Source organism: Aquarana catesbeiana, linkage group LG05 (genome assembly GCF_042186555.1).
Source record: "Aquarana catesbeiana isolate 2022-GZ linkage group LG05, ASM4218655v1, whole genome shotgun sequence".
NCBI lineage: Eukaryota > Metazoa > Chordata > Amphibia > Anura > Ranidae > Aquarana > Aquarana catesbeiana.
In genome coordinates, this window is record NC_133328.1 from 550,219,345 (window position 1) to 550,231,534 (window position 12,190).

At 42.8% G+C, this 12,190-nt stretch overlaps 1 protein-coding gene across 1 annotated transcript in view; it reads right to left on the reverse strand.

Annotated features, from left to right (window-relative positions):
- The window catches only part of TPD52 (tumor protein D52), a 343,871-nt gene that overhangs the window by 104,491 nt on the left and 227,190 nt on the right, over positions 1-12,190 (reverse strand). The window contains exon 7 of the mRNA XM_073631856.1: positions 7,468-7,634. Within this exon, the coding sequence (XP_073487957.1) occupies positions 7,468-7,634 (167 nt within the window). The remainder of the gene's footprint in view (positions 1-7,467; positions 7,635-12,190) is intronic.

Below are 12,190 nucleotides of genomic sequence, written 5' to 3' on the forward strand. Positions count from 1 at the left end.
ACATTTCTGCATGAACCCGCACAGATATCTCTGAAATCGCTCCCGAAGTCGGACGGACGTGAGGGTTTGAGATCGTTCAGCTGAACTCGCATCAGTGTGAACCTAGGCTTAAAGTGGAACTTCACTTTCACTCTCCTAAAGAACAGTGAATATTTTTAATCCTCATGCTGCTAGCATTAGTAAAAAGATATACTTTCCTATCATATTTACTTGTTTTACACTTTTTTCACTTTTTTTTTTTTTTTTAACATTTCTTCAGTTACTTCCTGGTTTCCTGCCTAGGCAAATGATGTCACACATCCCATGAGCCTTCAGGAGGAGAGGAGGAGGGGTATTCTCATCTAAGCACGCTCTCCTGCATGCATACTTGAGCTAAGGGCAGGAAGTAAATGCTACATGAATCATTTGCCCTTACTCAAGATGGCCACGGCCAGAAATGCTAGCGGGTGTTTTTCTTAAAGATTTAAATAAAGCAAAATAAAGCATGGAGACATGGATGGGGGAGTTTGCTTTGAATAGTAAAATTTAATAAATAGCGTTTTTGGTTAGTGGTGCTTGGATGCAGTGAAGATTTGCTTTAGGGACCTTGGATACCCTTAAAAGCAAACGAAAAATGGCTTCAGAAGAGCATAATGGCCGGGGCTGATGAACTCTGGGCTTGGGTCCAAGACATCAGTTTGACTTCAGTTTGAGACACTTCGGTGATCATACAGAATTCATTGACAGGAGCATTATACCTGCAGTTGACCTCCTTCTTGTCCTGCTTCAAGTGGGTTTTGGAAGTCCAAAAACATGTTTGTAACTACTTAAGGACCACCCACCGCAGTCGTACGTCAGCTGTTTGAAGTGGAATACCGTTGTTATGGCAGCCAGCTGCTATCCTCTTCAAGAGCGGATGGTTCTCTTTCAGATAAAAGTGGTCTCCGCTGCATATTCGCCGCAAGACCACTTTTATTGGGAGCAGGAGAGCGGCCACAACTCCCGCCGCGCTACAGTCGTTTCCGACGCTTACCGGAGGCGTTGGTAGCTGTGGAAACGATTGGGTCCTCTTCCCTCACAAGTGCAAAGATAATAGAAGTATACACTGCGCTAAATTCAAAAAGTATATGGTGCGGAGCGGCTACATACGGGGTGACAACAACCAAAGAATCATGTGAAAGTAAAATGTAGCGCATGAATTGTGCAAAAAGCCTTCGATCAAGAAAACAACTAAAATAAAGTAAACAAATGTCCACAAGTGATAAACATAACAATGGTAAAACTTATAAGTCTCTCAATATAGGTGAAAAAAGGTCCAGTAAGTGAAAATCAAAAAACATGGAGTGTCCCACTGAAAATGGTACGTGGATGTAAGACGACAGATGTTGTAACACGGGTAAATCATCAGATCTTCCCCAAGCTGTATCTCACAACTGCATGTGACTTAGTAAAGTTGGTGTGTAAGAAACTCTTACCAGATACATTGGACTCCCTTGTCAGCGACAGGGAGTCACTCGAGCGGGTTGCCTCTCAGGGCCTGAAAGCGGACATCACAGCTCTGCGAACCTTCTGGGTCAAACTCTGCGTGGATCTCCCGGGGCCGCCAGGTGGGTCCTCCCAAAGGATGGCCAAGGTGCGAAACAGAGGGAACTGTGCGTCACGTGAAAAAACTGAAGTGAAGGATGGTTGGATCTCTCAGTGGATATGTGGAGAAAAAATAAACAGGCTCCACATAGTGTAGATGAGCAAAGTGGGATTTTTATTGCTAAAAAAGCCAGGTAACAATAAAATGTGATCACAGGGTATAAAAACAAAGATGGGCAACAAGAAGGATGCTGAAAGCGCCCGACGCGTTTCGATCAAATAGATCGTCTACTGGGGCATACAGAATCCCCTCCAAGTTGCCTTATATTTATAAAAAACATTCCAAGAAGCAAATTGTATGTGCTGTTGAACCGCCTTCCCCATTGGATGAGTGGGGTCACATGATCGCACCTGACTGAGCCTAGCAGGTGTGGAACATCATACATTTGCATACATCGTATGTGATTGACCTGTTAAATGTCCCCAGAACAGACCTCACATTGAACAGTGATTGGGTAGTGCAACGCCAGAATGTTTAAACATTTAATAATGAAGTGGAATGAAATTTCACCTTCGGGCACAATACTCCCATTGCTGACACTTCTGTGTCTGCTTGTAACTAAAAGGGAGTCAGTGCCAATCAGGGACTGAGTCTCAGGGGGCGGGCGGAGCCAACAGCCAATAGTTTTACCATTGTTATGTTTATCACTTGTGGACATTTGTTTACTTTATTTTAGTTGTTTTCTTGATCGAAGACTTTTTGCACAATTCATCCTCTTCCCTCACAGGCTGGATGCCGAGTAAGAGAAAGATGGCCCCCGGCTCGGCTCCATAACATTGGAGGGCGAAAGCAATGTCAAACGTTACTTCCGCCCTCCAGTCTTAAAAAGGGGAATTTTTTATTTTATTGCACTATAGTGTAAATATGAGATCTGAGGTCTATTTAACCACTTGCTGCCTGCCATATAGCAAAATGACGTCGGCAAAGTGGTTGCGATATCCTGACGGGACATTATATGACGTGGTCAGGATAACAAGCCGCTGCGCGCATCGTGGCGATTGTTGTTGTGGCGTGTCAGTCTGACACACCGCAACTCCGATCTAGGTGGAGAGTCTCTGACAGAGATTCTTTACCACGTGATCAGCCGTGTCCAATCACGGCTGATCACAATGTAAACAGGAAGAGCCGTTTATCAGCTTTTCCTCACTCGCGCCTTACAGACGTGAGTAGAGGAGAGCCGATCGGCTGCTCCTCCGACGGGGAGGTCTATCGCTTATTGTTTATCAGCGCAGCCCCCACACCTCAGGTGCCCACCCAGGACCACCAAGGATGCCAACTGGACCACCAGGGATGGCCACCACTGATGACCACCAGGTATGGCATCCCTGGTGGCCATGGGTGGCAATGTGTACCCACACACGATGCCAATCAGTGCCCACCAGCAATTCCTGCCAGTGCCTAATCAGTGATGCCAATCAGTGCCATCAGTGCCACCTATCAATGCCCACCTATCAGTACCGCCTATCAGTGCCACCCATAAGTACCCATCTGTGCCAGCTATCAGTGCCCATATGTGCCACCTATCAGTGCCCATCATCAGTGCCCATCAGTGCCACCTCATCCATGCCCATTAGTGCAGCCTCATCAGTGACTGGCAGTGAAGGAGAAAACGTACTTATTTACAACATTTTATAACAGAAACGAAGAAAAAAAATTATTTTTTTTCAAAATTTTTGGTCTTTTTTTGTTTAGCAAAAAAAAAAAACCACACCAAAAGAAAGCTCTATTTGTGGGAAGAAAATGATAAAAATGTTGTTTGGGTACAGCGTTGCATGACCGCGCAATTGTCATTTAAACAGCGACAGCACTGAAAGCTGAAAATTGGCTTGGGCAGGAAGGGGGGAAAGTGCCTGGTATTGAAGTGGTTAAGGGGTCCTGTATTTTTTTTTTTTTTTTAAGGACAGTGTAAAAAAATAAACAAATTTTGCTTGCGTGCAGAAGCGAACGCATACGTATGTTGCGCCCGCATATGAAAACGGTGTTCAAACCCGTAGAAGTTTTTAAACGTCGCATATGGAGATTTTTAAGGGTAAAAAAGTTTGTCGCCATTCCACAAGCGGGCGCAATTCTGAAGCATGACATGTTGGGTATCAATTTACTCGGCGTAACATTATCTTTCACAATATAAAAAGACTTGATTTGATTGTAGCCGTTTTAGTGCAATTGTGACAGAGAAAATACTGTCCGTCATACCCCGAAAGCTTGTCCTGAAAAATTGTATGTTAGTGCAAATAAAAAAAGTATCACGGACAGTATTCAATTTTCTCTGTCACAATATAAAAAGAAAACTTTACTGATGTCTTATTTTTTTAAGTCAAAAAAGTGTATTTTTTTTACTAAAACTGGAGCTCACAGAATCTGGTGCAGCTGTGCATAGTAACCAAATCAGCTTATAACTTCAGCTTGATCAATAAGGGTCGGTTCACACTGAGGCAGCACGACTTGCAGCGCGACTGCCTCAGGCGACCCAGGACACGACTCAGCGGCGACTTGCAAAACGACTTCTGTACAGAAGTCAATGCAAGTCGCCCCAAAGTAGTACAGGAACCTTTTTCTAAGTCGGAGCGATTAGAACGGTTCCATTGCACAGAACGGAACGCTACTTGTCAGGCGACTAGGTCACCTGACAAGTCGTCCCAGTGTGAACCGAGGCTTAGGCTTTGACAATAAAACCTGAAAGCTGATTGGTTACTATGCACAGCTCTAGATTCTGTGTGCACCAGTTTTAATCCCCCACTATTGTCTCACAGAACAAAGTCACCTGGAATCAATGTGAAAGGCCAGCAGAGGTGCACATGATCCCTGACCAATCATCACAGCCATTACTTATCTAAAATATTTTTTTCACCACAATGTCCGACATCAAAAAGGGCCAGATTGCCCCGATATAATTTTTTGAGTTTACTCAAGAGGGGAGAAATGACCAGCAGGTTTTAGAACATTCATTAGGATCTTCAACCCAGAGTTTCTTCATCACTGAGTCTCTGAAGAGGTCTTACTTTTCCTGCTGCACTAGAGCACAAGGCAGGCTTAGGAAGCAAGGTGCAGAAACCTTCCTACACAGAAGTCAAATAGACATGGCCTCCCTTTAAAATGCACTGTTAGTCTGAAGTGCACAACTGCAATTTAATTCATCAATTTCAAAAATATGTTTACATTTACACGTATCTGCGTGTAAATTAGCGTCTTATAAAAGGACGTGATTGCATTATATTTCCTTGTGTACATACATAAAAAGCCCACAGGAACCATAGTGACATGAAAGGTAAATATCAATGTCTTAGATTGCACGGCTGGCTGGCGCTTTCCGTGTCAGACACTTGACAGAACTAATCCTTTGGCACTGTCTGTAGAGATCAGGGTTCAGGTGGCAGAGACAAGACGTGCAGGGAAGGCTCCTCTGAGGACAAGTGCAGACAGCCCGTTATTACACAAGCAATTCAGTAAAGTGATCCCACAGAGTAGGCACTGTGCTACTCCCTAACAAAAGTTACCCATAAAGATGAAACCAGAATGGCCATTACTGAGCGATCTCATGACTGCGAGTTACACTTTGCGATTACAAAATACTGTTGGATGTTGTTTTCTACCTTATAAGTTGCAGTGTGCTCCACCCATCCCTCTCCATAGGTCTTAAAGGCAAATGCTCAGACAACCTGTACATTAGAAAGTAGGACTTGCAAGCAGACGCCTGAGGATGGAGACTGCACATCTTACTGCAATGGAGTTGATTTACTAAAAGGAATAGACACAGGGGTTGGTTGATTTACTGAAACTGGAGCACTTAATCTGGTGCAGCTGTACATGGTAGCCAAACACCTTCTAACTTCAACTTGTTCAATTAAGATTTGACAATAAGCCCCCCGTTGACACCAAACACGGCTTTGAAATTGTGCGAGTTCATCTGAACTTGCATAATTTCAAAGCCGCATTTCAGTCCAACTTCAGGGCGACTTGAAGGACATCTGTACAGGTTAATGCACAGATGTCTATTGAAATCGCCCCCGAAGTTGCCAAAAGTAGTGCTGGAACTACTTTTGGAAATCAGTGCGGCGTCGCACCAATTGAGACGCTCCTATAGCCGACAATAGGCTCTGATTTTACCTGTCAAATCGCACCAATGTGAACGAGGGCTAAAACCTGGAAGCTGGTTTCTATGCACAGTTGCACCAGATTTTGCAGTTTTAGTACATTTCCCCCTTTGTTCACTTAGCAAAAAGGTAATGTTCACTTTGAAAAAGTGAACAATTAACTGAGCTTGGTAAATATGAATAGGCAGTGTTCACCTTAAACAACCTGCTTGCAAGCAAAGATCCATTCTGTTAATCCCCCTATGATACAATAGGTAAAGTGAAAACTGGTTCACCTTATTTACAGTGATTCACACTTCTAAGTAAACATACACTTTTCAAAGTGAGTTTCACTTTGCTATGTGAAGAGTCTCTAATCCTCTAAAGAATAAGTTCACCTTTAGGAGCATGTTACACCCATATTTAGAGTGTAACATGTACCATTCACCTATCTACCCACCTCCTGCCACCAGCGCTCCCCTCTCTGTGACAGTGTGTAGGGGATCTTCTCCCAGCACTCCGTGTCACAATTTGAAAACAGCGCGGCCATGTGGGACTGCCCCCACACGGCTGCATCATTCATTAACACAGCTCTGTGTGTGAATGAACTATGAGCCCCGGCATCCTTTGCAGTTGTTGGTTTGTAGTTCTCAATGAACCATGACACTGTGGAGCGCCGTGGTAGTTAATTGATTCTTCCTGTCAGTGTATCTGCCTGCCTGCCCATACGGGATGTATAGGTACACAGATGTATTGACATAGGAGAAGGAGACCTGCATGGCACCAGCAATTAGAAGATCACTGGTGCAATGCTTTACAGGCTCAAAACGAAAAAAAAAAAAATTAAATGCACTTTTTTTTACCTGCAAAAAAAAGTGCATTTATTATTTTTTTCTAAGAGGTGAACTTATCCTTTAATGAAGAGTAAATTAAGGTAAAAAAAAAAAAAAAAAAAAACGTATACCTCTAGGACGACTAAGGCAGGCCATACACGGGTCGAATTTAGAAAGAATTTTTTTTCGAAATCTTATCTAAGAATTTTTGTTCGTATTTCGCACCATTAGTGGGCTGCAACAACAGCCGATTTTTGTGCAGCCATCAAACTTGAGTAATCGGACATGTTGGAAATTTTTTGAAAAACTAACGATTTTGTAATCAAAGAGAGAATCGCGCAAGAAATGTAATGGAAAAAGAAATGCGCATGTGTAAGAAAAGAAAAGAAGATTCCCAGCCACAAAAATTATTTTCTGTAGCAACATGAGGTGAAATTGAAGGCTTGGTTGGCCAAATTTCAAATCAATGGTGGCATCATCGGATCACAAAACGCACAAATTTTCTGATTTTCAAAAGAAAATTCTTTCAAAATTCGACCATTTATGGCCAGCCTAAGTATGATTAGTTTAACATTAAAAAGGATTAACATTTTCAGCACAAAAATTGAACTCTGACAAGCTTGATTTTTTTCCATTCTGTGAAGAGCCAGACAGCCCATCATGATCTATTTCCAGAATAAAGTAAACCAAATGACTTTCCATCACAATCAATTCTCTCTTATACCGAGCTGAAAAATTATCTAACGGGAGGATAGTGGAAAGTCATAATGAGAACCTTTCTGTCAAACAATCAGAACTGTGGTCATTACTTTTCTTTAGTTTTTTAGCTAGCAGGATAACCCCAGGTAATGGGGTAAAAAAAGGGTAAAAAAAAAACCAAAAAAAACAAACACAAAAATAAAAAAAAAAACACACTACAATGTAGCTTGTCTCTACTCACTCTCCATCTTGCTCAGGCCTCTTGCATACACAGTGAAACTTGCCCCCAAAATCGATGTACAGGTCATTGTCAACAACAAGGAAGATTGTCCCAGCAACTATCTTGTCCTTTGCTGGACCCATCTGAATAAGTGGGGAATGATGAAGCAGAGAAGCAAAGGTCTCCTTCTCATTGGTGGCTGTCTGCAATATATAATATGGCAAAAAAAAAATCAATTTAACAGGCAACTCATTAAGAAAAGGTTTTTTCTTTTTTTTCACATTATTCCTTATTATAGAAGTCTTTGGCTACATATTCTACCAATGTCTAGGTTTCGACATTACAAATTCCAGGACCTACATCATTGTGCCTTAAAAAAAAATAAAAAAAACAAGCTGCTGACAATTTTTGAGCCCTTTCTAAAAAAGTAATTAGAAGTCATGCGTCTTGCCTAATGTTGGTTCACCTCCTGAAATACACCTGAGTTGGTTTTGAACTTTGAGGTTGACTAAACACTCAGCACCTACTCGCAGTACATGAAATATGACACAAGTCAGCTGCATTTTGGAGAGACTGCACAGTGGATTTTCCTTCACTTTAAATCATTCATTTGAACCATGCTGGTTCAGACAAAGTATTTCCTCCACTAGGTGCTGCAGCAGCACTTAGCACTGTATGTACTGCTGGGCTCCGGCTGTGAGACAGAGACTTCTCGTCTCATACCCGGAACAATATCGAGTTGGTCTGAGTGGTGCTCAGCCATTCTGCTGCCTATGAAAAAACGTTTTGCCTTTAGTTATACTTTAAGGCCCCTTTTACACTCGGGCTGCCTGATCAGATCCACCTGTCAGTTTTTCAGGCGGACCTGATCGGACCCCCTCCAGTCTCCTCAATGGAGTGGTGGATGTCAGTGGGCACATGTCCGCTGACACCCGCCACCATCCAATCTGATTCCATCCGCCAAAAACGGACAGATGGTGGTCCTATTCCCCATCCGTCTGGCAGATCGGATAGAAACTGACAGGCGGTCCATTTTCATTCACTTGCCTCAGAGTAGAGCGGGACTGTGTGTGTGTCCACTCTGCATAGCAGAGCGGACACGGACCTGTCATCCATCTACTTAGCAGGGATCAGTGGAGAGATCCCCCTCTGAGCAAGCGAATTACACTTAGCGGAGGCGCCTGTGTGAAAGGGAATGAACGCTAAATTCCAGGATATTTTTACATTACATTGGTCCAACTTGGACCAATGCAACTATGCATGTACCACACCTTGCCAAGCCCTCTGGAAACTAGAAATCACTGTAGTAGGCACCACTACTACAGTGATCTCCACTGGCTTCTGGGTCCCATGTCAAGTGGCTGCCTGCTGTGTACTGAACATAAGAGATGGCTTGATCATCATGGGTGCCATTCAGACAACGCTTTTCAATTTCTCAAGAATGGAAAGTACTCGCTAATGGATGAGGTCCCTTTTGCCCACCTCATCCAATCAAGAGAACTTAGCAACCATTGAGGAAATGCAAATCGATCTCTCAATGGTGCCTCCACCAAGCAGGCAACCTCCTGTGTTCACAATGCAGAAGGGCAACTGCTTGGCACGGGACCCAGAAGCTAATGGAGGAGATCACTGGAGTGGTGCATACTTCAATGATTTCCAGCTTTCAGAGGAATTTCACAGGTATGGTATATGCATAGCTACATTTGACTAAGCCAATGTAACTACTGTATCCATACATGGAATTCTTCTTTAAAGCCCCATCCATGGGAAAAAATAAAACCCCCTTCACACCCAGTTTTATTTTAACTTTGCTTTGTAAAGAAAGTCTTACTCACCATTGTCCGCTATACATTTCTTTTGTGGGTGCCGTTTCTGGGTGAAAGGGAATGGCATCCGCCAGCCAGTCTCCAGAAGTCACCTCATGGTGACATCACCCCTGAACTCCTCTCCTGCATTCTAAGAGAACCCCGCCATTGGACAGCCAAAAGGAAAGGTCAACATCACAAAGAAGGACCCCTCCTCCCACACACAGAAGAGAAGACTTGGGATTAGATTGGGATTTATAAAAGGGGACTTTTTTTTTTCTTCTTCCTGTGCCAGCGATTAGTTAAAGGGGGGTTAGGAGATAAGTTTGCGCTCTAGCACCTTTACTGATATTCGGTCATTGCATCTGAGTCGGTCATCGTCTGACTGCAATGCTTACATGGTCTATATTGCGCACATTAATGTCTATGGCAATGGCAGCTTTAGAGGCAGAAGTCTGATGTGGCATCATTAGCTTTTCTGTCAAACTTCACTAAAACAAAATAGCCATGCTTACAGCTTATTACTGAATGCTGTGTTTAGTCTATAATCCATTTTTCAATTTTAAATAAAATTATAGCCACAAGCAGATAATGGTTTCTGAAGTTCAGAGTGGATTTTAGCACTGCAAGAAAGTTTTAGCGCTTTTAAGAATTTCAACTAGTTAATAAGGCCTAGTACATAGAGAAGCAGCAGGAGAAAACATCCATATCACACACTCCATGACACTCGTCAAATATGAACATCTCCAAAAAGGAAGTGGATCTTGTTCCCTGTCTCCTCGTCTTCAGAATAATGCGCAGGTGTAGGGGAAATGAGAAATCACATCGCCATGGAGACTGAACCAAAGGCCATTAGAGGCAGATATTCTGTCACCATACGTTCTCACATAACCCCTCATTAGCACTGTGAATGCTGATCTCAGCTCAAGAGGGTGCAATCCAAAAAATAAAGAAATGAAGGACACCCATTTTCTTCCAAGAGTCTCCTGCTCACTGTCCATGCTGATAACAAAGTCCTTTCTTCTCATCAATCACATATTAAAGCTACACTCCACTCAACCATGAAAATCTGTAAAAAGAAAAAATGGAAGCCTGTCTAATTAGAGCTTCCACCATGGTCTAGGTGAAAATACAGGATGCTAAGTAGATGCCAAGCTGTTGAAGTGTAACAGAAATCTTGTAGTTCAGATTTTACTGGCTCAGAAATTTAAAGGAGTTTCAATTGATCCAGTGGAGTCGTTAACATGAAGACAAGTCTTGCAGGTCAACAGCACCCAAAAGACAGGTATGGGGACAGCAACTGTCTCAGGCCTGAAGTACACGAGTCTTTAGGAGAAGTTCAAGGCCTTCAAAGTTATTCTGTATGAAGAAGCCTACACTTTCCTCAAGACACAAATCAGTGCAGTTGCTCGGGCTAGGCATGAAGACCAAGGTGGTGTTCAACTCACATCCTTCTGTACACAGAAGTCTCAGAATTGATGGGATGAACAAGAGATTCTCTCGTCTTTCCTTTGCTGCCATTACTTCAGTGTGACCATGGCATCTTCTGCAAACTTTCCAACACACCATTCTCCTTCTAAAACATTTTCCTATTGCCTAATAATCCCCACAGTCAACGGGACAAGTCTCATTCAGGAAATTATCATGTATTGGACTAAATAAGGCGATATGTTGCATTACAGAAAACAGACCTTGTTTGGAAAACAACTAAATGTTTTTGGGGTTTCTGTGTCTCCAACATGAACACCTTAAAAAGAGAGGTATGGCCAATGCTTTTTGTGGCCATACGTCTCTTCTGGGTCATAGGAGTGCCCTTACTTGTGCTCTCCTGTCACTCAGAATCAGCCGACAGCATGTGCACCCACCACCTCTCCAGCCCAGCACTCCAGTGAGTGCTAAAAGGGCAGAATTGAGAGTCACTGCTCTCTGCTCCGAGAAGAACCAAGAACTGTGCGATCAGTAGTCATGTGATTGCTCAGTTCTCAGTCTTAGAGCCGGCTGGGAAGAGCTGCAGCATCTTCGTGATGCTGCAGCATAGAGGGAAGTATATATGTTTGTTTTTCTTTTTAGTAACTGGAAACTTCTCCTTCAATCCCCTTCAGGTGTTATAGTAGAATAGGGTTTAACCTGCTTCCATGAAGCAATAGTTAACATTCCTCTGCATCAGATGTCAGGTCATAGCTGATGCAGGACACTGAACATTTTTAGAGGATTTAAGTGTGTTTATAAGAGATCCATGATCACAGCATGCGCTTTTCTTTTATAACATCTGCATTGTAATAGCAATACAAACAATACATATATTGCCAATATGAGTTTACTTGAAAATCTCCTTTCACGTTGGAAATGCTGCCTGTCTGCTGGCCATCTCTTTCCCCGCATGGATTCCCTGCCTGGTTTGCAGCCCCTTCTCTGCCAATTTCTTTGATTTACTCCTGATTCACACTGGTGCGGCTTTGAAATTGCAATTGAGATCAGTGCGAGTCGCACCTACGATTTCATTGCAGCTTGCGACCTCGTTTAACAGAAGTCTATGCAAGTTGCAATTAAATCAGTAAAAAGTAGTGCAGGAAGGTTTTTCAAAGTCGCTGCTACATGAGTTGCAGCAATTTGAATGGTTCCGTTGCCAACAATAAGGCGGGACACGTCATGTGATTTGGAACGGTCAATTCACATGACAAATCACACAGGTATGAACCAGGCTTATGGCGCAACAATTCTTTTCATAATCAATTAGTTGGCCAATTATTGTTTCCATTAATCGCATAAAAAACTCAAAAAAAGTTGGTGTATCATTGTTAATTTAAATTAGGTTTAAAAAAGGCAATTTAATCTTGAATGTCTATATGCAGTGGTAAATAGACAATCACCGGCCACTTTATTAGGTACACCTTGCTAGTACCAAGTTGGACCCCCTTTTGCCTTCAGAACTGCGGCAA